The 25564-nt window shown below is 37.5% G+C and overlaps 3 protein-coding genes across 16 annotated transcripts in view; 1 reads left to right on the top strand and 2 right to left on the bottom strand.

Annotated features, from left to right (window-relative positions):
- Positions 1 to 15069, top strand: part of raph1a (Ras association (RalGDS/AF-6) and pleckstrin homology domains 1a) — a 97531-nt gene extending 82462 nt beyond the window's left edge. For 2 of the 3 annotated variants that reach the window (XM_073845949.1, XM_073845947.1), the window contains 8 exons: positions 3127 to 3248; positions 5054 to 5119; positions 5257 to 5400; positions 7722 to 7832; positions 9452 to 9550; positions 9636 to 9756; positions 9879 to 10018; positions 11429 to 15068. In XM_073845949.1, the coding sequence (XP_073702050.1) occupies positions 3127 to 3248; positions 5054 to 5119; positions 5257 to 5400; positions 7722 to 7832; positions 9452 to 9550; positions 9636 to 9756; positions 9879 to 10018; positions 11429 to 13537 (2912 nt within the window). In that variant the 3' untranslated portion in view covers positions 13538 to 15068. Of the gene's footprint in view, positions 1 to 3126; positions 3249 to 5053; positions 5120 to 5256; positions 5401 to 7721; positions 7833 to 9451; positions 9551 to 9635; positions 9757 to 9878; positions 10019 to 11428 lie in introns of all 3 variants that reach the window. The other variant, XM_073845948.1, reaches the window with a different exon arrangement.
- A 389-nt stretch (positions 15070 to 15458) lies between these two features.
- LOC141340593 (secreted phosphoprotein 24) lies at positions 15459 to 17554 on the bottom strand. Its single transcript, XM_073845628.1, has 4 exons — positions 17503 to 17554; positions 16481 to 16608; positions 15742 to 15867; positions 15459 to 15632 (listed from the first exon to the last, which is right to left on the bottom strand). Exons 1-4 carry the CDS (start codon positions 17552 to 17554, stop codon positions 15465 to 15467), a joined length of 474 nt encoding a protein of 157 aa, XP_073701729.1. The 3' UTR covers positions 15459 to 15464.
- A 2778-nt stretch (positions 17555 to 20332) lies between these two features.
- The window catches only part of abi2a (abl-interactor 2a), a 49041-nt gene continuing 43809 nt past the window's right edge, over positions 20333 to 25564 (bottom strand). For all 12 annotated transcript variants that reach the window (XM_073845954.1, XM_073845958.1, XM_073845959.1 and 9 more), the window contains 2 exons: positions 23278 to 23451; positions 20333 to 22848 (listed from right to left, as the gene is read on the bottom strand). In XM_073845954.1, coding sequence (XP_073702055.1) covers positions 22673 to 22848; positions 23278 to 23451 — 350 coding nt within the window. In that variant the 3' untranslated portion in view covers positions 20333 to 22672. The remainder of the gene's footprint in view (positions 22849 to 23277; positions 23452 to 25564) is intronic.

The following is a 25564-nucleotide window of genomic DNA, read 5'->3' as shown; positions in this document are numbered from 1 at the left end:
TCATGCATTAAACAGCAGTTATCGTTCTTGAATGATTCTTGTCTTGCTGTCAGCACCTAATCAAACTCTTAGATTTTGCTCTTTTGGCAGGTTTGTTTGTTGGCTCATTGTTTTTTTTGTTTTTTTTAAGGTTGCGCAAGTTGAGGTTAAAGGTCACTGATTTAGTGTTAAGGTGCGATAAAATCAGTCTCAATCCCGATGTGAGGATCAAGAGCTGTGTAAGGGATTAATTCCTTAAGCATCTTTAATCTAATGGATGGACCTCTGACAGATTAGCGATTTCACTAGTTTCATTTTTTTATCATCGTCTGTTAAACATTTGATAAAGGGAACCCTGGGTATTTAGACTTATATTGCTTAATATAAAGTAAATGATGTCTCTTACTGAAATATGTAGCAGAAAACCCATGAAATCCACATTGTTTTTTATACATATTTTAGACTATTTATTTCGATGATGTGAAATGGTTGCACTCAGTGAGCTACCGGGGCTAACTTGCTATTTTTACCGCAATGCAACTCAGAAAATAAAATACTAATACGATGAAACATTGTGTGGCTTTTGTTTGTTATTTTCAGTCGAAGGGCAACAAGAGAAGTATGTAAGTCTTCACTGCTTTCCTAGCGATGAGAAGAGGAGCAAAGAATGGGAAGATGCCTGTGGACGAATCAAACTAAAGACCAGCGTCTTTGTTCTCTCCACTTCCGCCCTGATGCCTTTGAGGCTTTTAGTAGACCACAGCTACTGGAAGAGCTTAAAAACAGCAGAGACAAGAAACGCTATAAATGCCATCTTGGCAGGATGTAAACATGCCGACGCTTGTCATGACACCGCAGCCACTGAAAGGGATGGTTCGGAGTAGAATTGACTTCATTGCTATGCACTCCGAAGCCCATCTAAATACCCCATCCAGAGTTTTTTTTACCTTAGTCGAACATTTATGGAGATATTAGAGTTTTTTTTGCACCACTAAACGTGCACCACTAAACGTGCAAGTAATCTTACCAAACTTGTACAGTAGTGTAAATAGGTTATGTACTCACAAAACGCTGCATCAGAACATTTGTAAGTCCACCATGAGTGTTTTAAAAACACGTTTTAGCCGAGAACTACTAGTCTCAGAAACTACAAGTCGACGTCACTTCCCTGGTTTGAAAAAAGCACGTAAAAGTCCTCCTCCTACATCTGTGTGCATGTCAACTTGTAGGAGGACTTTTACGTGCTTTTTTCAAACCAGGGAAGTGACGTCGACGTGTCGCCATTTGTAGTTTTTGAGACTAGTAGTTCTCGGGTAAAACGTGTTTTTAAAACACTCATGGTGGACTTACAAATGTTCTGATGCAGCGTTTTGTGAGTACATAACCTATTTACACTACTGTACAAGTTTGGTAAGATTACTTGCACGTTTAGTGGTGCAATTTACGAGATACATCACATGTACCATTCACTCCTGTAACAAGCAATTCGAAAAACTCTAATATCTCCATAAATGTTTGACTAAGGTAAAAAAAAACTTTGGATGGGGTATTTACATGGGCTTCGGAGTGCATAGCAATGAAGTCAATTCTACTCCGAACCATCCCTTGAAGGAGCTTCCCAGTGTAGATTTTACTCAATATCCGGACATTTAGACTCATTGTGGGGAAAAACAATCGATGTTACAGTATTTGGTTCAAGCCTATTATATCCACTGCCACCTGTAAGCTCTTTCAGTAGCTGTGGTCCAGTGTTGTTTTCGTCAACGATGACGATGACGAAATCATTTCGTTGACGCCACTTTTTTTCATGACGATAACGAGACGATGACGAGATAAAAATGGCTCGTTGATGACTAAAACATGACGAGACGTGTGTGAGTTTTCGTTGACGAGACGAGAATAGACTAAAATGTTAGTGGGTGGTCCGTCAGACGTTTAAAATGCATGACATTTCCGCTTATTGTGCATGCCAATTAAAACTTAAAAAGTATCTGACGCTATGGCAAGCCGTTTTAGCATTAAACACTCTTTGCTATACTAGTATGGCAAGCCGTTTTAGCATTCCATCCTTGTTTGTCTTTTATATTCTAAAACATACCTTCATTATTGTAATTATTGGTGAAAATAGTCGATCCGGAAGCTCACATTGTGTTGAACTATAGATCTGCTATTTTCAGAACTTATAAGTGACACTACCCAACAGCAAAATACTTACTGACCTACATTAATTTGTTAAAAGACTACCCTTTTCCCTTTTTTTGACTAAAACTAGACTAAAACCTTTTTGACTTTTCGTCGACTAAAACTAGACTAAAACCTTTTTGACTTTTCGTCGACTAAAATTGGACTAAAACTATCACATATAGAAGTGACTAAAATTTGACTAAAACTAAGAAGCATTTTAGTCCAAAAGACTAAGACTAAGACTAAATCTAAGATGGTTGTCAAAAACAACACTGCTGTGGTCATCGCATCAGTTTTTTATTTTCCCAGTTGTGTTGTGATAAAAATAGCAACAGGTAGTGCCAGTGCCTTACCAAGTGTGACCATTTCACGTCATAATGGTGCCCTCATAGTCTAAAATATGTATAAAACAATGTGGATTTTTTAAATAACGTAGATCTTTCATATTCAATATATATGTTTATCATACATAATAAGTTTTGTTTAAATAATACTTCTGGTGTCACTGAACTTCCAGCCGTCATGCAGAAATTGTTGGAGAAGTATACCTTTGATTTACCTCAGTGGGTTTTAAGGTTTGACCTATTTTAAATTTGTCTAGTGCATGCAATTTGTTACGTACTTTCTCATCCTAAATGTCTTCAGGGGACTTTCCCGCCATGAAGTAGATGCAGTAAAGAGAGCAGGACTGTGGCAGCAGTGGCTTATAGTAATTTGGATAAATGTCACTTTTCCTTACAGACCATCGGATCTCTTGTTGTCCTGTTTTCTTTATGATTTTAGACATGGACTACTAAACCTAATATTTAGTTCTCAATCACTTTTCCTCCACATCAGTTTGTGTTTTCAAGGAGAAATGAAAGTGCTCTGCAACTGTGGTAGATAAATAGACATAGTGTCCATAGTTGATTTTTGAATAGGAAGTCTCACTATCTTCATATTGGTTGCATTTTGTTTTCCCAGAGAGAATCTTCGAGGATCATGAGAACCTGGTTGAGAACTTGCTGAACTGGACCAGGGACAGCACCAACAGACTGATGTTCATCGAACGCATTGAGAAATACGCACTTTTCAAGAACCCTCAGGTAATACTACAGCTAATTCTAAAAGTAATACTACATCTGTCTGTCAGTAATGACCAGATCAGTATAGCAGCAAAATGGTTCCATACTACTTCTGCACTACATTTCAAGTTACCTAAAATGTACAATAGCATTGTTAAATACTTAGAGTTAGTAAGATTTTTAAAAATGTGTTTGAAAAGTAGTATCATATGCTCACCAAGACTGCATTTATTTAATAAAAACTACAACAAAAACAGTAATGTAAAATTTTACAATTTAGAAGAAATGTTATGTTGCTGTTCAAAAGTCTGGGATCAGCATGCTTTTTTTAAAGACATTTTTAATGCTTACCAAGGCTGTATCTATTTGATCAAAAATACATAAATCTGTAATTTTGTAAAATATTATTGCAAAATTGTTTTCTGTTTTAATATACTTTAAAATGTATTCCTGTGATGCAAAGCTAAATTTTCAGCATCATTACTCCAGTCTTTAGTGTCACTTGATCCTTTGGAAATCATTCTAATATGTTGATTTATTATCAATGTTGAAAACAATTGTGCTGCATAATATTTTTTGTGACCTGTGATAGTTTTTTCAGGATTCTTTGATAAATAAAAAGTTAAAAGAACAGTGTTTATTCAAAATATACATTTTGTTACAATACACACTACTATTCTTTTATTTAGCAAGGATGTGTTAAAAGGATAAAAAGTGATAGTAAATACTTATATTGTTAGAAAAGATTTCTATTTTGAATAAATGCTTTTTAACTTTTTATTCATCAGAGAATTAAAGAAAAACATATTAGAATGATTTTTTTGAAGGATCATGTGACACTAAAGACTGGAGTAATGGCTGATGAAAATTCAGTTTTCCATCACAGAAATTTTAAAGTATATTAAAATAGGAAACAATATTAGAAATTGAAATATTTCACAATATTACTGTTTTTTTTTCTGTATTTCTGATCAAATAATAGCCTTGATATCATAAGAGACTCCATTAAAAAACATTAAAGATCTTACTGATCCCAAACTTTTGAACAGCAGCTTATATTTTAAAACGCTATTTGTTTCTGTAATGGCAGTGTCACATGATCCATCAGAAATCATTAACATATGCTGATTTGCCGCTCAAGAAACATTTCTTGAGATTTTTTTGGCTGCTTAATATTTTGTTTTTGTGAACCCTAATACATTTTTCAGGATTTTTTGATGAATAGAAAATGTTCATAAGAACAGCATTTATTTGTAATTTACTTGTAATTTAATTGTATTTAGTTTTAATTAAATGCATCCTTGGCCTTGCTCAATAAAAATATAGTAAAAAATGCTACAAAGAAAGTCAAGATTTTCAATGAATAATGCTTTCATTTTCAGTATTACAACATTTACATTTTTATGTGAACTGTCCTTTATTGCCCATGTAATGACTAGCTGTGATGTGCAGTTTTGTCCCCAATGACTGTAATGGATATGTAGGAGGAAGGTGACTGAGTTTCAGAGTGACAGTAATATAGGTTTGCCAGTATGGATGTCCTTCTAGTACAGTGCTCTATGGATCAGTAGTTTTATTGGTGTGTGACTGATGTAGGTCAATGTCATGTAAATGCTGAGCTGTAATGAATAATTGATCTCAGCAGAGGCTGGTTGAAGTGAGTTCACTGCCCAGACTCAGTCTCTGGCTGCTGCTTTGGCCATTTTAACCCCCCCCCAGACAGACAGACTGTGCAACCCTAAAAACAAAAAGTCATTCCATGTGTTTAACCACTTACGTTGTATTAAGTCTTTTAAAATAGCACATTCAAATATCTGTTTCCTCAGAACTATTTGCTGGGGCGTAAGGAAACGTGTGAGATGGCTGACAGAAATAAAGAGGCTCTGTTGGAGGTGAGATAGACTGTGAACCTCCTTACACGCATTTTCTCTTGGGTTTTAAAGTCAGCGTGACTTATTTAGGTCATGTCAGGCATGTTGTACTCTCTCGAGTGACTGATAAAGGTGTTTGTGTGTATGTTTTTGAGCAGGAGTGTTTCTGTGGAAGCTCTATCAGTGTGCCTGAGATGGAAGGGGTGCTCTGGCTCAAAGACGACGGCAAGAAATCCTGGAAGAAGCGCTACTTTCTGTTACGAGCATCGGGGCTATATTATGTGCCAAAGGGTAAAGCCAAGGTCAGTTGTGAGTCTTTTTCTTCTGTCTTAATCTGTTTGCTGTGAAGTTCATTCTCTTTTCTCTGTCACACACTGACAATACAATGACTGATACACAAACATTCTTACACCTTCTACCTTTATTTCCAACTGGTATTAACATACATTTTCTGATGATCTAATCACAACAGTTCAGTTTTCTGTGCATAGTGCTAGATTAACACTAAGGATTCAGTCCCAGAATCTAATCCAATCACCAACTAAATGATTCTAAAAGCATGAAAGGAGATTCTGGGGTTATATGCACATATGATTATGTGCACATATTCTTGCATTATGCATGCACTTAAGTGTTCACACATATATGTACAGATACACTCACACTATGAGGCCTGAGCAGTGATAATACACAAGAATTTTGTGTGAGAAACAAATGATTTAAATCAGGATTGACTGAAAATCTTTCCCTTGAATAAATGTGTTCAATTTTGTTACCTAAAATGAGTAAAAAAGGTTTTTTAATAATTGAAAGAGCTAAAATAAAATGTATTTTATGAAAAACTTAACGAAAATTGCAAATGTTGTATTGGCTACTAACTGTTTAAGACTAGAAATAGAAAAAATACTCAAACTGAAATCAAATGAATTACATCTCTATATAAATATATATGTGACCCTGGACCACAAAACCAAAAGTCGCTGGGGTATATTTGTAGCAATAGCCAAAAATACATTGTATGGGTCAAAATTATTGATTTTTCTTTTATGCTAAAAATCATTAGGAAATTAAGTAAAGATCATGTTCCATGAAGATTTTTTGTAAAATTCCTAGTATAAATATATCAAAATGTAATTTTTGATTAGTAATATGCATTGTTAAGAACTTAATTTGGAGAACTTTAAAGATGATTTTCTCAGTATTTTGATTTTTTTGCACCCTCAGATTCCAGATTTTCAAATAGACATATCTCGACCAAATATTGTCCTATCCTAACAAACTATACATCAAAAGAAAGCTTATTTATTGAGCTTTCATATGATGTATACATCTCAGTTTTGTAAAATTTAACCTTATGACTGGTTTTGTGGTCCAGGGTCACACATATATATATATATATATATATATATATATATATAAATAAAAAACTAAAATATGGAGAAAATCGCCTTTAAAGTTGTCTAAATGAAGTTCTTAGCAATGCATATTACTAATCAAAAATTAAGTTTTGACATATTTATGATATGAAATTTAAAAAATATCTTCATGGAACATGATCTTAATATCCTAATGATTATTGGCATAAAAGAAATTTGATCATTTTGACCCATACAATGTATTCTTGGCTATTGCTACGAATATACCTGTGCTACCTATGACTGGTTTTGACGTCCAGGGTCACATATTGTATATAAATAATGCTAAAATAACACTTGGTTTGTGCATATATTCACATTAGGTGCATTGGGTGCAAGACATGATGACCAATGACGTTTGGCATCATTGATGTCAAATCTGGCAAAAGCACATCTTGTGAATGTGCAAATGTGAATAAGATTTAAGAGCTGAAGCATGAACACGCTTGCTGTCAGTCGCATATCATAACTCCTGCGCTTTTCAAGAGATAAAGGGCCCGCTGACTCTGTGCTTAACAAATCCATGTTCAGATATCAGCTTAATGAGGTCAAGTTCAGAGGAGGTATGGGCCAGTGACTGCTCATTATCCACAGACCACAGAGAGGCAGAGGGTGATGGAGAGAGAGAGAAAAGAGCAGCTGCTGTACATCCTCAGGTCATCACTCTGGGTTTGACAGCTGCTGCCCATCTGCATCCTGTTTCATACTTAACACATTTGAACCGTCTGATTCTACGAGACAAGTACAGAATGTCAAAAAAGAACATTCAGGACCCTCTTTGCTTCATGCTATTCAACCTGTCTTGCCTATTTCTATGGTCTAATCCAATGCACTTTACACACATGTAGTGCTCCCCCTAGTGGATTCAACAGTGAAGTAACATTTGGCTCAATTTAGGTCATAATTGCATTTTTGGTTATTTAATAGCTCATTTTAAGCCAATAATTTTCATTGTCACAGTATAATCAAAAAAATGTATTAAGCAAGTCTAACTGTGTGGTGTAATGTTTTTAAAATAATTATAACATAATTAATCTTTCTGATAATAGTAGAAAATAAGATACAAACATATGAATGTAGACAATCTGTTTATTTATAATTTGTTGTAGTGTTATTGCCAGCATTCCCTACAGATGCATTTACAAACAAAGTTTTTCCTTTATGTTCTAACATGCAGTCTTTTTCTTTTCATCTGGTGTCATCTGTAGGCCTCTAGAGACCTGGTTTGCTTCCTGCAGCTGGATCATGTTAACATATACTTGGGACAGGACTACCGCAGCAAGTATAAAGCCCCAACTGACTACTGCATGGTCCTGAAGGTGAGGGTTGACAATCACCTTACAATGCATAGTATCAGACATGTATCGTCTGTTTTTATGCAGTTATGAATATTGACTAAAAAGTATCAAAGTTGTTATTCCTCGTTATCAGATGTCAGTCACATTTTAGACACTGATTTGTTCCTGATGAGGAAAATAAGTTAATGATTGACTGAATGATTCACAGCTGTGTTTTTGTTTAGTGATAGTTGTTCATGAGTCCCTTGTTTGTCCTGAACAGTTAAACTGCCTGCTGTTCATTGGAAAAATCCTTCAAGCCCCCCAAATTTTGGGAGCGTTTTTGTGTATTTGAACCCTGTAATAGTTACAGTTGTCCCCAGTATGAAAAGCTAGATCTCAAAATCCTACAGTCATTGTTGAAAAGGGTTCAAATACACAAAAATGCTGAAAATCCAAAGAATTTGTGGGACAAACAAGCTATCACTAAATGACAACAAGAAAAAAAAACAGCTGTGGAAAATTCAGGTAACAATTTAGTATTAAGAACCTTTTGAACGGGGTCATTTTTTAAATTCAACTATTATTTTCTCTTGTGGACTATATGCAAATTTATTTTATGTAAAATATCCTATTCAGGTCAGCACTAAAAAAAAAAAGTAACATGCATTTTGTATGATCCCTCTTATTTTGGCCAAATAATTAACGTTTTGTGGATTCTGCAGAATTCAACTGTACCTAAATGAATAAAAATCATTTGTAAGCAATGGAAGCAGTAAAACAAGCATTTGCCTGTCCATATCTCTACAGTTTATCACAAGCTGCTTGCATTTTCTAGATTTCCACTTGCCTATATGGCTAAAGCAGACAGCAGTAAAAGGTTTTTGCCAGAGGACATTTTAAGCACTGGGATTTGTACAAGCCAGATCTTGCTCTGCATTACAATTTATGATTCTGGACTGAACAACATATTTCTTCGGGTTGTCTAGACACCCTCAGAAGGAAATTAAAGCCACAGAAGTGAGACAAACATAAATATAGACCGTTTTGGTCAGTGTTTGGCTTCTTTTGACAAAACATTTATCTGGCTTTTCTGACCTTATTCTTGCATAGACAAATATTTGACTACAGCATATAAAGGACTGACCACACTTATTGTGAAGAATTGCTTGCTTAGAAAGAGTCCATGTGAAACGTGACCCAAACAATGTGTTTTTATGCTCTATTTAGACATGAGTTCATTTGTAACCGTTTATACCACAATATTATGCCAGAAAATCTAATTCAACATCAGCAACATTATACAAATTACAGACGTTTAATCCCACTTTGGCAAAGAAGCATTTATTGTATCAAACTGATACTTTGTAAAGACAGCATTGTCAGAAATTGGAAAGGTCAGAAATTGTCAAAAAGCTATTCAGGCAGTTTCAAATGTACACTTTTTTTTGGTAGTGCTTGCCAGTTTTGTGTTTAATATGTGATCATTTGGTGATTAGATTGTGGGTGAGCCAGCTGAAGCTGAAAATACTCTGGTCTAGGCTGATACATGTGCTGATGTGTCTATAACTGATATGAGGATATCAAACTATTGCTATATGCTTTGTACACAGACAATGAAATGCATCAGTATAGGTAACGTCTCTGATTTTGCCACACAGCACCCACAGATTCAGAAGAAATCACAGTACATCAAGTACCTGTGCTGTGATGATGTCAGAACGCTGCATCAGTGGGTCAACGGAATACGCATTGCCAAGGTAACATCTTGTTATGATGACATATCACATATAAAATGTATATAGCTATACATTTGTGGCTCAATCTGTGTGATTTGTAATGCAGTATGGGAAGCAGCTGTATTTAAACTACCAGGAAGCTATGAAACGCACGGAGGCTGCTCATGACTGGTCCTCCCTGTCCAGCTCCAGTATCAAGTCTGGTTCCAGCTCCTCCAGTCTGCCAGGTGAGTTCAGCAGCACAGCAGCAAAAATATAGGAAACTCAAATGAGACAGGCTTGTGTATTGTTTATGTCTGTGTTCACCTTTTTATTTGACTTATTGATCCATTGTGATTCACGCCTACAGAGTCTCAATCCAACCACTCCAGCCAATCAGATAGTGGTGTGTCAGAGACTACATCCTCTGGTCATGTGCGCTCTCAGAGTGTGGTCAGCTCCATCTTCTCTGAGGCCTGGAAGAGAGGCAATCAGACAGATGAACCCAAGGTGACCATTGAAGAACTTTACTTGTCTCTTTACTTGCTCTGCTTTGTTTCACCTCTGTTTCTTCATCATGGTGTCATTATCATCTCTTCTGTCTCTTAATCCATTTTGTATAATATACAGCTGAAGTCAAAAGTTGACATACACCTCGCAGAATCTGCAAAATGTTCATAATTTTACCAAAATAAGAGGAATCATACAAAATGCATGTTGTTTTTTATGAAGTACTGACCTGAATAAGATATTTCACATAAAAGACGTTTACATATAGTCTACAAGAGAAAATAATAGTTGAATTTATTTAAAAAAAATTACCCCATTCAAAAGTTTACATACACTTGAGAATCATTTTTTCACACGGAGGACAACTGAGGGACTCGTATGCATATGCATATGATGCTCCAGAAGGAAACACGATGCATTAAGAGCCCGGGGTGAAAACTTTAAATTTGAAGATCAGGGTAAATGTAACTTTTGTCTTCTAGAAAACATGTAAGTATCTTCTGTAGCTTTTGAAGGGCAGTACTATTTAAAAAAAATATACACATAACATATTGTTCAAAAGTTTTCACGCCCGGCTCTTAATGCATCGTGTTTCCTTCTGAAGCATCAGTGATGCTTCTTAATTAAATGCTCTTGTCAGTGGAATTTGTTAAATCAGGATATGACATATTGTCAGCTTCTTCCAAGTGTTAAGTTTAATTACTCAGAGGACATAAGCCACAATACAAACCTTTTGGGTGATTGTGGGACATTACTTGTCGCACTGTCCCCAGATATATTACTTGTTAATTGGTCCCCTCTCTGTTTGTCTACCCAGGAAGAGAATATCAAGTCTGGAAAGGCTATACACTGGTGGGGATTGAGGTTAGCAGTGTGGTGAAACCTCACACTCTAGCCGTTTATATTTAATATAATCCTCACATGTGAACCTCTAAAGCAACTAACCACTGATATGATGTGTGCGGTGGGAAGTTCATCTTAGTTGTTTTTTTGAATGCTGGGTAATCGGGCACTGGTGTGAGACACCTGTTGTAATAGTTTGTGTTAACTCTTAACAGACAGTGCACTGGTGTTTTGTATTTTAAATAACCCATTACATAACGTTTGGAGTGTTTTGGTTTGGTGTGTTATCAGTTGGAGAAGGTAAGCACAAAAAAAAAACAGGTTTTTAGATTGAGCTCAACATCTAAATGATTCTGTTTAAAGTGTCTGAGTTTGGAAGAGCAAACCTTAATTAATACTAACAGTTCTTAGCTTCTCCCTTAAGACTTCATAACATTTCCTGTAACATTTCATGTCATTTCACACTTTTAATTGCAGTCTGCTGTATATCTAATAATACATATCCTTCAAAAAGTAAATCTCATTCATACTCCTGTTCTAATTGAATCATTTCTGTCATATCCACAGATGAGAATGGATGGCCCACCAGCACAGCCTGCTAGAGCCTCTTACCCTCTACAGCTTCCCCCACTGCCCCAGTCTTTCCAGTCTCGTAGCAGCTACAGTGGTGTGTCCCCAGTGTCCCCTTCCTCGCCCCCATCTCCACCACCACCTCCTCCACCACCTCCGCCTCTCCCCAACCCCACGCACCACTCCACACCGGTTATGTTCACTAAATACAGCACCCTTGCAAGGTTGCAAAACATCTCCCAGGCTCCGAGTCATTACAAACAGACCCCCTTATTGGCAGCACAGCAGCAGCTTATGCCCCCTACACCGCCTCCACAAAGTCTCAAACCTGTAATGAATAACATGGCAGATGCTGCCAGCAGTCCCCCTCCACCCCCACCACCACCGCCTCCTCCAGAGATGCCAGTGCCAGGGTCAGCCATGGCGGTGTTAAAACACGCCCCTCTTAGCCCTCATTATGCTCCTCCTCCACCTCCAGAGGAAGATCAGCTGCCACCTCACCTACACAGTAATGGCAACTTGCCTCCACCACCACCCCCAGAACAGTTAAAATACTCACCTCCCCTCAGCACCAATGGGCTCCAGCAGTTCTTAGCTCAGAAGTTTCCTAATATGTCCTATGACTTCTCACCTGTCCAACAAGATGAAGAGCCTCCACCACCTCCCCCGGTGTGTTTCTCTCCACCGCCTCAGCAGTCAGGTCCACTCGCCCCGCCTAAAACATTCACCGGTGGGTTTCCACCCCAAACGGCTCCAAAACCCTCCCACGGGATTTCCCCCGTTTCCCCTGTGCCACCTTCTTTGTCTCCAACTCCTTCGGCCACCATGAAGAAACAGCAAAGCCTCTCCACTGGTCACAGTCCTAATCAACCTCCACCTACCCTTCCCAAGCAGTATAGCCTTTCTTCCAAATCTCCATCAGTTTCTGCCCCCATCTCTCCAACACAATCGCTCGTAAAGCAGATTGTAAATCAGTTCCCTGACACCCCTGATGGATCCAAAGGTCCCTTATCTCCTCCTGTGGTAAAGACCAAACCAAAATGGCAACCAGGAGGACAGGCTCAACCACAGTCTCCTGAATTTCCTCCACCGCCACCAGAGAGTGCCCTTGATTTCCCTCCACCTCCTGCTCCAAGTCCTCCTCCTGCCCCACAGCCTTCTGGCAAGATGGGATCACCGATCAAGAAGTCCCCATCGACGTCGTCTAATTCTTCAACTGGTTCAGGAGGGAAGAAGCCCCCTCCAACCCCACAGCGCAACTCCAGCATGAAGTCCGCCTCCTCCGTGGAGTACCAGGAGTCAAAGAAAGTGGAGGATCTGGTCAGCATGTTTGCCCAAACCAGTCAAGCCCAACCCAGCTCCTTTTCAACACCATCCTCTACGACAGGATCCCCTTCCAAGGACTCCACAGGACCTCGTGCAGCACCAAAACCAGGCAAGATCAACTTAGCTACTCTGCCTCTGGCTCTCCAGGGGAAGCAAGGCCAATATCACCTATCCAGCGTGGACTTCCCCTCCCCTCCTCCTGAGTGTGACTTTCCCCCTCCGCCGCCAGACTCAGAACTCCTGCCTCCTCCACCTCTCCCTTCAGAACTGCACACCGGGGCTCCCAAAGTGGCCGTGGTGAACCCTCAACCCCAACACTCCTCCAGCTCCACATCCTCATGGAAGCAAAGCTCCTTGAAGAAAATGGCCCCTCCGACTATGCACCGCCGCAGCAGTGGCCCACCCGAGCCGCTTGTCCTTTCTCCGCCTCCTCAACAGATGCCTCTGTCCTCTTTTAACTCTCAGATCCCACCAACTTCCCCCAAGGCCAGTATGCCGATCCAGCCCAACTTCTTGGAAGACCTCAACAGAACTCTTAAAAGGAAGTCCATGACTCGACATGGCTCCCTCACGTCCTCCAGAATCTCGGCCAAGCTGGAGCCAGTAACCACCATGGACGATATGGCCCTTCCGCCCCCTCCGCCAGAGCTGCTGCTGGGCCAGCAGAAAAAGGGTGGATACATGAGCGCCAACATCTCAGGCTATGCAACGTTACGGCGGGGGCCTCCGCCGGCTCCACCCAAACGGGACCAAAACACTAAACTGACAAGCGAGTGGTAGTTGGGACATGTGCTGAGTACAGATATGCGACTCTCCTTTTCCACTCCGTTTATCTTCTGAAACGTCTGCATTAAAATAATACTCATTTTAACCCCAGATTATAACCACAGTATGAAAAAGCCAAACCATCTATACATATGCTTCTCTGCGTGTTTGTGCCGCTTTGCTATTACGTGTAGCAGATATACAAAAATACTGAGAAAAAGAGACTGACGTTGTTATTATAGGTACTGCATGGACACTGCTGTGAGGAAAGGGGATAATGTATATGTATAATAAAATATATATGTGGAACTCTGGGGTGGGAGGGAACTTGTACTTTTTTATATGAAATTATTTAATACCTGAAATATATTCTTATTTTAAAGTTTAGTTTTGAAACCCTTGACTGTAAGCGTTAAACGTGAATAGAAAATCAGGGTTGTTGAACCGATGCTTGTGTGTGTGCGTGCACGCATTTCGTCTGAGTGATTTGGTTGATCCACTCTCAGAAAAACAGCGAGGGCTTGGTAATAGCGCCGCCCTAGCTTGTGCAAATCCCAGTGTGGGAACTGCACTTGTGTAGCATACATTCGAAATGAAGTATTCTACAAAATTTTCCACATTTAATTTAAATGGTTTAAAAACTTCCACTAAAATGTCAAGAAAGAAAAAAAAAAAACCAACTACCATTGTTATTGATAAATCTGTTATGTTGTGTCGCTGTGGACCCTTACTTTTCATAAAGATGTCCAAATGTTAGACAAAGATGAAAACGAGACCGTTACCGCTCGAGTGCATCTCGGTGTGTAGCTGGCCCGTGTCTGGGATGGGATGTGATGTCTGTTTATGTTGGTTACATTGCTATCTATCTGTACATACAGCTGCAGTTCCTGACTTTATCAGTGTGCGTTAGCTCTGCATGGGTGAAACACACACACACACACACACACACACACACACACACACACACTAGGAAGTGATGTCGTTCTCCTTATTTTGACCTCTGTCTATACTCAGTGCTGTATTAATGTGTCACATATCTGGAACATCTATCTTTCATGTCATGTCAATGCCACAATGTACTGACATTGATCTAGCATGCATGCTTCCATAGTATGGTTGCCTAAGATTGAACACTTTGTAGGGTTTTAGGACCATAGCCACAAAATAAAAGGTGTCATGTCAAGTTTACTTGACTTACAATGCAAAAAAATCACTGTGTGCCTACTATCATTGTCATCCCTCGAGCAAACTTGAATGCGTAGGTTGAGAAAATGTATTCCTGTTGGTTTTGCATCTCCAAAACCCTTTCAGTTTTGAAAGCCTGAGCGATGAAATGTAGGAACAGATAGAGTTCTCTTTACAGGGGGAGGAGGAGTTCAGAGCTAATGCTGCTTCTTAAAGTCAGGAACCTTTAGTTAAATAAATGGGGAAGTAAATGTCTGTTACATTTAAACTGAACAATATAAATGTGTAAATCACAGAACGTTGTCCAAGTTCTTGTTCTTTTGATGGTTCATCGTCATCATACAATTAAAAGCTTCTTATGGTGAATTCTCTGATTTACAATGTTAGTCCACTATGGACAATACACTCTAATACATGCATACTGTTTTAAAATCTACAAGTTTATGTGCCTGATTAAGCTGTAAAAGAATGTCTTGGGTTGAATGTTGCTCGAGAGATTAAGGCTATACCACAACAATTAACTACTACACATTTAATTTGATTATAGACAGTCTACGTTTACCACGGTAATACAGCATATACAGAAAAATAAGGACATTTTGATTAGATTTGATTATATTATTTTGGTTGAAAATGCATCTTGTTTAAAGCCAAACAAAGTTAGTTTTATTTGAAACATCAGTCTTGTCTGTCACATTTAAGGAAATCACAGCAGTAATCTGGAGCAGTCAAACTGTCCTTGACACAGAATGACTCCTTAAGAGGAAGAGCCCCTAGAAACCCGTCTTGTCCCCCGGATAATGACCTCTTCACTGCTGGACTCTGAGCTGGACTCAAGTGAAGCTGTATCAGCAATACAACTGATGCCCAGAGGAGTTACAGATCTGCTGCCAACACGCACAAGACTTGAGCACAATTCCTGAGACTTGAGAAAAAGAAGAAAAGGTGAGAAATATCCTAGTGCAATGTTGGCGAAGTGTATGTCTGACCTGCAACAACCAGAAGACAGTAAAAACATTAAAGCCTTGTCTTACCGTAAGACGTCCCTGTTTGAAAGGGCACCTATCCAGGTATGGTCTCCTGGTATGTTTCCGACAGACTGTCTCCTTTATTCCGAAATCAAGCAGGATATCATACGTATTATCCCGTACCCGTGTGATCTTCAATTAGAAAGAGCAGACTTTGTAATTTAACTTCATTCAAACTAGTATTACTGTTTGATAACTTTTGACCTCCGCTGTAGCTTTAAAATCAGTTATAGCGTTTTTAGTCATGGCTAAATTTATGAATAAACTGCCTGCCAAGCAAAATAAAAATAGAATATATTCTCAATTAAATTGTCAGAAGTTACAAACCCAAACTTTAGGCTGTTCTTGACGAAGATTTTACGTCAATGCTGTTGCTGTGAGAAAAAAAGAGCGTGACGATTCTGTACGTTTCTCCTTTTGTGTTTAATAACAACAGCATACGGATTTGGAACTGAACGAGGTAGAGTTTATAATTAAGTAATGTTTGTTTTTGTGAATTATTCTTTTAATGTGGATTAAACCCACCACTATACTGTTATAGCTTTGTTGTCTTAAATTTATATAACCACTAGAGGACGGTAGAATACTATGTGTACTTCTGCTGAGAGGATTCCTGAGGCTGCAGTCTAGCGCTGGTATTATAGCAAACACACACTGGAGTTGGCAGATCAAATATTAAATACACTTTTTTTTTTTTTTTTTTTTTTTTTTTAATCTCTGTAAAAAGAAAGACACATATTATTACCTGTCGGACCACTCTGCTGTTTGGCCTTTGCAGGTTAAAATTGCTGGGCTGCCTGTTGACTTCATCGACAGAAACCTTCAATGCCAGGTTAGCCAGAGGAGTGAAATTATATCTTAACAGAAGCTGCCCTGTTTATTTAGAGTAAAAGATAACACTCCATCATAATTTTTTACTAATGAAGTAGCAATCTGTTAATGTACTGTACTATTTAACATTTTGAGTTTAGTAATTTTTTAAGGTTTTTGGAAAAAGTCTTAAACTCACATTTATTTGATCATAGAGAGATAAAATAGAGAGATCTAATTCTAGTTCTAAATTTAAAAAAAACAAAAAAACAATCAAAACACTTTTCACTCAGAAAAAAAAGGTACAAAAGTTGTCACTGGAACTGTGCCTTTTTAAAAAGTACTGATATGTACCATTTTGGCACTAATATGATCTTTTCTTTAGATATTAATTTGTACCTTTAAGGTCCAATAAGAATAAGGTTTACTGAGAATGTGAAAAGGTGGTGTACAATACACATATTATTAAAATATTTATATATGTGACCATGGACCACAAAACCAGTCCATACGGGTCCATTTTTTGAAATTGAGATTTATACATAATCTGAAAACTGAATAAGCTTTTTATTGACATATGGTTTGTTAGGATAGGACAATACTTGAAAATCTGGAATCTGAGGGTGCAAAAAAAAATCTCAATATTGAGAAAATCACCTTTTAAGTCTAAATAAAGTTCTTAGCAATGCATATTACTAATCAAAATTTAGGTTTTGATATATTTACAGTAGAAAATTTACAAAATATCTTCATGGAACATGATCTTTACTTAATATCCTAATGATTTTTAGCATTAAAGAAAAATCGATATGTGCAATAAAGATCTGTTAAGCACTATATAGTTGTTAACGGCTTGATGCGATTGTAAAGTGTTACTAAAGAATTGAAGTCCGTATTACATTTACAGCGATTCTGTATTTAGATCCTCATCTTATGAACTTAAATATGTTTTCTTACCTGAGACACAGCAGCACTGAAAGAAGAGTAGCATAATGACGGCTGGTGTCATCTTTTTTCTTTATTTCTATATTTCTTTCGTAACTTACTTTTGCTGTTCTCTCTATGTGAATGTATTTTTCTCCACTGCAGAGTTCAGTAAAAAAAAATATTCCAAATATGCGATGTTACAAGCCCTGCCTTGGCTTCAACCACAAATGAAATGCTTTGCCGTTTTAATTGATCTCTTCACAGAACCTGAAAAAACATTGTGGTTTAGTCTGAAAATGCTGGATGAATATTTCACAATAGTTGCATATGAAATTTGTGGCTTTTGAAATGTAAACAAAACATGTGCAAACTGATTATGTACATTAAACATTCATGTGCCATGTATTTTCATCACTCATGGGTGACTCCTTGATATTAAATTTGTACACGCTCAATAGGGAGCGATTTTTAACAGTACTAACTTTAACACCTTCAGAGAAGTATGATCAGTTTGAGCAGCTGAAGGGAGACACAAGACACTGAGTGGTTGTCACTTTTTTACTCCAGTGAATATTTCTCAGACTGGACTTAAGTGTCAATTTGTATCTGATTTAAAAAGGAAAAAAAAGAGATACTGAACCATTCCATCTTTATTGCCCAGAAATTAGGACAAAATTCATTGCCTCAGCAGCAAGATGTCACACTTGTTTCACTTGGTCAATTTGTCACAATGTTTCACTTCACTTTGAAATGAATTATAAATGAATTATAAAAAGGAAGAAAATGTTACTGGTTTTGACCAATAGATATGTGACCCTGGACCACAATAGCACGGGTATATTTATAACAATAGCCAAAAATACATTGTATAAATCAAAATTATAGATTTTTTCTTTTATGCCAAAAATCATTAAGATATTAGGTAAAGATTATGTTCCATGAAGATATTTTGTAAATGTCCTACTGTAAATATATCAAAGCCTAATTTTTGATTAGTAATAAGCAACTTCATTTGAACAACTTTAAAGGTGATTTTCTCAATATTTTGATTTTTTTGCACCCAAAGATTCCCAAATAGTTAATAATTCAATAATATTCTTTCATTATGTTTAAATCTCAATTAAAAAACTGACCCTTATGACTGGTTTTGTGGTCCAGCTTCACATGTAATTTGTACAAGTAGCCTAATTAATTATAACAAAACGTGACAACATCCCAGAACCTGACATTTGTGATTGATCCTTTTGTCCTGAAATCAGTTTTTAATGTTTAGTGTAGACTCTAATGTGGTTTTATAATCACTTGCCACCAAACAGTTACAGCAAAAATATGACTATAATAGAATTTCTATAACACTACTCGGATTCGAAACGAACGCACTAAAAATTACTGACATAATCATCGGGACATTACTCCTGTTTTAGATATAACCTACATCACAGGAAACCGAATTATCAATATTCTGCAGAATCTAAAGCATTTTCACTTTTGATTCAGACTAAACAGAACTGCTCATTTGCCATCTTGTTTTCACACCAGACACTTTTCACAGAGCTGAGGTTTGATTTTCACACTTCCACACAAACATTCACTTCCGTTTCATTTTGTGTAGTTGCGATTTTTGCTGTGTGGATACTGTAGCTATATATGTATTACTTAAAAAATAAAATAACACTATATAAAGACGTGAAGCAAATATATACAAGACATAGATATGTTGAGAATGTCATAGCTTCATCACAACGGAATAAATGCTCTTCTTCTCTGTCTCTACAGCTAACAGCCTGTGGGCGTCTGAGTGTGCAAACCTCCAGCAATCTTACGTCTCAAGCCATCTGGACCCCTGTTCGCTGCCAAGTTACGTAAGTCTGAAAAAGAACATGGGCGTGTATCTCAAACACTGAGCTCTGCACTATAACACCACCATCTGAGGAGACGACAGTTCACTATAAACGCTCCTCAACAAACGCATGGAAACAAGTCAAAAACACAAAGCTTATCAACACAGTTTTCACTTCTGGATCTGGACCCGTGTGTCTGACACATAAGGCAAACAGTGTTGCCAGATCAGGTTGACGATTTCCAGCCCAAAAGCTCACCAAAACCCGCCCACTTCAACAAAAACCAGCCCAAATTTTAACTGCCAAAATAATGAGAATTTTATTGTCATGGCAAGGTTGATAAGGACCATTTTTATCTCTTTAAAAAAAGAATAATGACAAAATAAAATAAAGATAAATCAATTTCACAGGAATATGGATCAAAACAGTCCGAAAATATGTGTAAAATGTTCAGAAATCTTTTCAAAGTGGAAATTAACCGATGACTTTAACCCTTGAAAAAACGCATGCATCATTTTCAATGTCCACAGTAAAAAACATGCTAATTTCTGTGCAAAAAGTGCACAATAAAGCGATGAGAAACAAATGTAATGTAAAACCCCGTCACTCACAATTCATCACGTCTCACTAACGTAAAAGACGTAATTTGATTGACAGGTCTCTGTTAAACTAAACCAGTAAGGGTTACGTTAAGCAAAAATGAGTTGATGACTGCACTACACATTATATTACTGTGATACTTTGAGCTCGAACGTACTAAAATAACATGACTAATGATAAAAGTGAAGAAAAAAACAGCTGATTGGGCGTCTTTTAATTTTTTTAAAGCAGCCCAAATTTTGTCTACCCGCCCAATGCTTTATTCTCCGGTCCAAGCCGATCAAAAGAAGCCCAATTGGGCGGAAACCCGCCCAATCTGGCAACACTGACGGCAAACGTGAAACATTTCTCAAGAAAGCTCTGAGCAAAAATACTGGAAAAGAGATTTGGCACATTAGTTTCATTCTCACACATGGAAATACTGATATCCATACTTTTATTCAGTTAAATACACATATATTTGCACACAAGAATATTGAGTTAATGGGCTTTAATTGTTTACAAAAAAATACTATTCATGTTAAAATATTTTTGAACTCTGATGTTTGGATTGATGTGCTTTCAGACAAGGTAATCCTATAAACGTCACATTTGACCAGGTATTATTGCAGGGCAGAGTGAAAGATACGCTCAACTGGCTCTACCCTGCTTTAAACAACCTCCATCTGTTCTTTACATAAGATTCAAATAAATTTCAAGATGGAGACACACTGAAGTCTTGCTGATTTTAGGACCTGCGAAATGGAAATCTCTTAGTAGCTGGAGAGAAAGAGATCAGTGATTGTCAAATAGCTTATACACATTGCAATAATACTACAAAATGGCACAATATATTTAGCATAAACACTTATGGAGCACCTAAAAATAATACTGTAATTTTTTAACTTACTGTTTATGAAACATAAATGCCTAAAACTGGGTATAAGAGGTCATCAAGAACAAATACGTGATGAGGAACTAATATATAATAAATACGGGGTTTGAACACTTAATCTGTCAAACTACATGACTTTTCGTAACCTTTCTAGTTGATCACAATTATTGGATTATTTTTCAATGTCAGGTACTAAAAGATGAATGAATAGACCTAAACTATTAAATGATGTGTCACAGAGACATAGCTACGATTTTAGCTGATGAAATATTTTTTACAACATCTGTAGAAAATGTTAGTCATTGCGTTAACTTTTTCCAAGACTGGAAATCACTACATTTGAGACCTTGGACCACAAAACCAGTGTTAAGTAGCGCGGGTATATTTGCAGAAATAGCCAAAAATACATTGCATGGGTCAAAATCATCAATTTTTCTTTTATGCCAAAAAACATTAGGATATTAAGTAAACATGGATATCAATTTCCTACCATAAATATATCAAAACTTAATTTTTGATTAGTAATACGCATTGCCAAGAACTTCATTTGGACGATTTTTTTTGTACCCTCAGATTCCAAATTTTGATCCAAATATTGTCAAGCCATTCTCAAGCCTAACAAACCATACATCAATGGAACGTTTTTTAAGTCAGCTCTCAGTGATGCATAAATTTCAATTTCTAAAAATCAACATCAGTGGAACAAACCATACATCAATGGGAAGTTTTTTTTTAGTTCTCAGTGATGCATACATTTTGATTTCTAAAAATTGACCTTTATGATTGTTTCTGTGGTCCAGGGTCACATTTGAGGTTTTTCATGATTGTGGGAACCCTATAAATAAAATGTGAAAGGAAAAAAAAGATAAATGAAATGTAAATAAGGTTTGTTTTTATTAAGCATGCAGTCTATGAAGCACTACATACACTTCTCAAATATTAACCAATCGGTTAGCATCACGACAATATTTAAATGTAAAACAAACAAAAAAGGTAAAACATTTTAAAGTTCATGAGGTTATTAGATATGTCTAGTACTGCATGTGTGTTGGGGCTGACCGATTCTCATGGGACGCTTATAAATGTATGAAATATATTTAAATGATAAAGTAAAACCAAGGTGAGACCTTTGTGCAAATAAGTCTGACCCATTAATTATACTTGCGGGTTTGTGCAAATATTAACTTTTTTTTTTTTTTTTTTCAAACCGGCTCAGATTTTTTAATTAGATGGGAAAGAATAAGTCAAACAATAGCTTAAACAATCAAAACACTTTACAGAGACACAAATGAAAAAACCTTGAGCTGTCACAATGTAATAAATAGAAAGCTACTTCTCTATATTCACTCTTTCCGTTCAGTTCCACACTTTCTTTGTTCCTCAAAATACAATATAAATGTAATGAACTCCCCTTTTGAGCGTGACCTCACTGTAAATCACACCCTGAACCCACCTCAGGCTGTTGAAAAAAAAAACCGTTTCAGAGACATCAGTCAGCCCCTGTGCTGCCTTCCAAAACACTGCAATGCTGTGGAACGAGCAAAGGTTATGAAACACGAAAAAATAAAAACAATGTACCCACTCTAAAACTAGCTTATGCATATCCTGAACTTCAAACTCTGGATCCTTCATTCAACAGTAAACATATTATTGGCTTTTATTAATAGAATTTGTATATCTCTAATAGTTTTTCCTCAGTCCTTGGTGCAAAAGTCTGGTCTGCAACATCTCGATGTTCAGCTTCCTATCGCTTCCACTTGCACCACTCGTCTCTGAAGTCTCACGGCCTGTTATTAGCATGGTTTGTATGCAGACATGCACTCTTCTGCAGTGTAAGATTAGCGCTGGTGAGCGTTGAGGGTTGGGGGAGAGACAGAGGACACTCTCACTCCGTGTAGTGCATGATGGACTCCACATAGTTTCCAGGGAAGAGTCCTGTAGTGCCGCTCATCACACCTTCAAACCAGCCGTCATCGTTCTTTTTAATGACATAGATGATGGCCCCTTCCTGGAAAGACAATTCATCTTCCTTGTCCTGCATGTAGTCGTAGATCGCCACCACTGAAAGCAGGAAAACAAAGAGGCAGTGAAGTTACCAAGTTACCAATTAAGGCTGAACCCCCTGAAGCCCTTGCTACTTTTTCTAGGCCTTGAACGTGTCAGTTGTGTTTCTGACTATGCAGGGTCAGAAAGCTCTTGGATTTCATCAAAAATATCTTAATTTGTCGACATATAGCGCTGGTGCGCTCCGGGCGTCCCGGGTTCGAGTCCCGACTCGAGGACCTTTCCCGATCCCTCCCCTAATCTCTCTCCCACTTCGCTTCCTGTCCTATCTGATCTTTCCTATCATAATAAAGGCAAAAAGGCCAAAAAATAAATCTTTAAAAATATCTTAATTTGTGGTCTGAATAGGAATGAAGGTCTTATGGGTTTGGAATGACGTGAGGGTGAGGATATCTAACCAGTGCCTTCAAAATATGTTCAGCGTACCTTTCTCCAGGTAAGTTTGTGGAGCCCAGGGTGGGTCTTCTTCAGCGTATGGGTCGCTGTACTCCACCACAGAAGACTCTTCTTCCTCATAGTCTTCTGGAGGTGGAACTGGGGTTTGGGTCTCTTCAAACACCGGCTCTTCTGAAGGGGGAGGTGGGGGAGGCGCATCTGAAACTGAGAGATGAGAAATGAACAGGAGACTCACAGAACAGGACTCCTTTAGATGGGAAGGCCATGCAAGCTCATGGATCCATGCAGAAAGCACGAGCGGTAAATTAAGATATGGATGTTTGAATGGTTTACTGTGAGAAAGAAACCGTGATGGAAGTTTCACTCCTAATATTCTCAAACAGACAGATGCATACACGCATATGAATGCACCTGTATAGAAAAACGGCAATGCAGTCAGGCAACAAGACTAATCTCTTTTAAAAAAAGGAGGGCTGCCAATTTAACATGTACATTTAGTGGAATTCAAGATCATGTTTAACTTTAAAGGGATAGTTTACCCAAAAATGAAAATTTGATGTTTATCTGCTTACCCCCAGGGCATTCAAGATGTAGGTGACTTTGTTTCTTCAGTACAACACAAAGATTTTTAACTCAAATCTTTTCGTTTGTTAGTCATATAATGGCGGTGAACCGCCACCAAACCTTTGAAAGTAAAAAAAAAAACATGTACAGACAAATCCAAATTACACCCTGTGGCTCGTGACGATACATTGATGTCCTAAGACACGAAACAATCGTTTTTTTTGAGAAACTGAACAATATTTATATCATTTTTTACCTTTGATACACAGCAATATCCAAATCTCCGGAGTGCGAGCTCAGCATCCGGCGCATTACATGTGTACGCGTTCTGGCGTAGTATACGCAAACACTAGAAGAGGAAATCGGTGAAAAGTCAACAGACCCGGATGAGTTTGCGCAAGCAAATGCAATCTTTCAGCTTTAAATCGGTTTGAACAATCAGGATAAGTGCAAGTAATTGCCATTTTGAGCCGCTATACCTACAAACTGTGTAAACAATGAGTGTCGTTTACATGCAACATCGCTTCCGGCGTTTGCGAATACTACGCCAGAGCGGATGCTGACATGCGCTCAGGACATTTGGACATTGCTGTGCATCAAAGGTAAAAAATGATATACATACTGTTGAGTTTCTCACAAAAAAAAACAATCGTTTTTTAGGTAATGAATGTATCGTCACGAGCCGCAGGGTTTAATTTGGATTTGTCTGTGCATGTTTTTTTTCTTTTTTACTTTCAATTATATGACTTTAACTGCCAGTATATGACTACCAGACTGCAGTTTGAGTTAAAAATCTTTGTTTGTGTTCTACTGAAGAAACAAAGTCACCTACATCTTGGATGCCCTGGAGGTAAGCAGATAAACATCAAATTTTAATTTTTGGGTGAACTATCCCTTTAAAGGAGACCTATTATGCCCTTTTTTTTAAAGTATACGTAATATTCTGTCCCAAGAATATGTCTGTGAAGTTTCAGAAAATACCAAAATCTCAAAATACCCCACAGATCATTATATCATTTTGAAAATGTCTATTTTGAGTGGACGCAGAAACACACTGTTTTTGTGAATGCTGCTCCCCGCCCACTTTTCCAGGAAAGGGCTGTGCCTTTACAGCTTGTATAATAGATACTCTGCTAAGAAACATCTGTTTGGTTCTGATTATCATGTCTATCGTGCTGAAATCATGTTTCCTGAGCGTACACATCCAAAGCACGCAAACAGAATGTGACATGTGAGTACTAAACTAAGTTCTCTTTCATGTCTTACTGCGTGTAAACTGTCAAAAGCAAGGTAAACAGCTGGGAAAGAAATTGCATGTTTATATATTAGATTTATATATCTCATTTTCTCCTCCAACTTCAAAATCATCATTTTACCTTTTTTTGTAAAGGACTACTTTGAAGTTGGAGGAAAAAATGAGATGGGAGTTTTTCAACATACCCTAAATGTTTTGAACGGGAGTGCACAGTACGTATGCACAACGCAGAGCTAGACAAGATGAGCATTTGTGGTTTAAACATACAAATATTCACTTATTTATGAAAATGACTGATCGTTTCGATAGGTAAGACCCTTCATTCTCGGCTGGGATTGTTTAGAGGCCTTTGAAGCTGCATTTAAAAACTGCATTTTGAAATTTCATCATTTAAGTCTACTATATGCTGAAAAATCCTGAAATGTTTTCCTCAAAAACAATTTATTTATGACTGAAGAAAGAAAGACATGAACATCTTGGATGACAAGGGGGTGAGTA

This window comes from Garra rufa, chromosome 8 (assembly GCF_049309525.1).
Source record: "Garra rufa chromosome 8, GarRuf1.0, whole genome shotgun sequence".
In the NCBI taxonomy this organism is placed as follows: Eukaryota; Metazoa; Chordata; class Actinopteri; order Cypriniformes; family Cyprinidae; genus Garra; species Garra rufa.
This window is presented reverse-complemented; position numbering and strand designations above follow the sequence as displayed.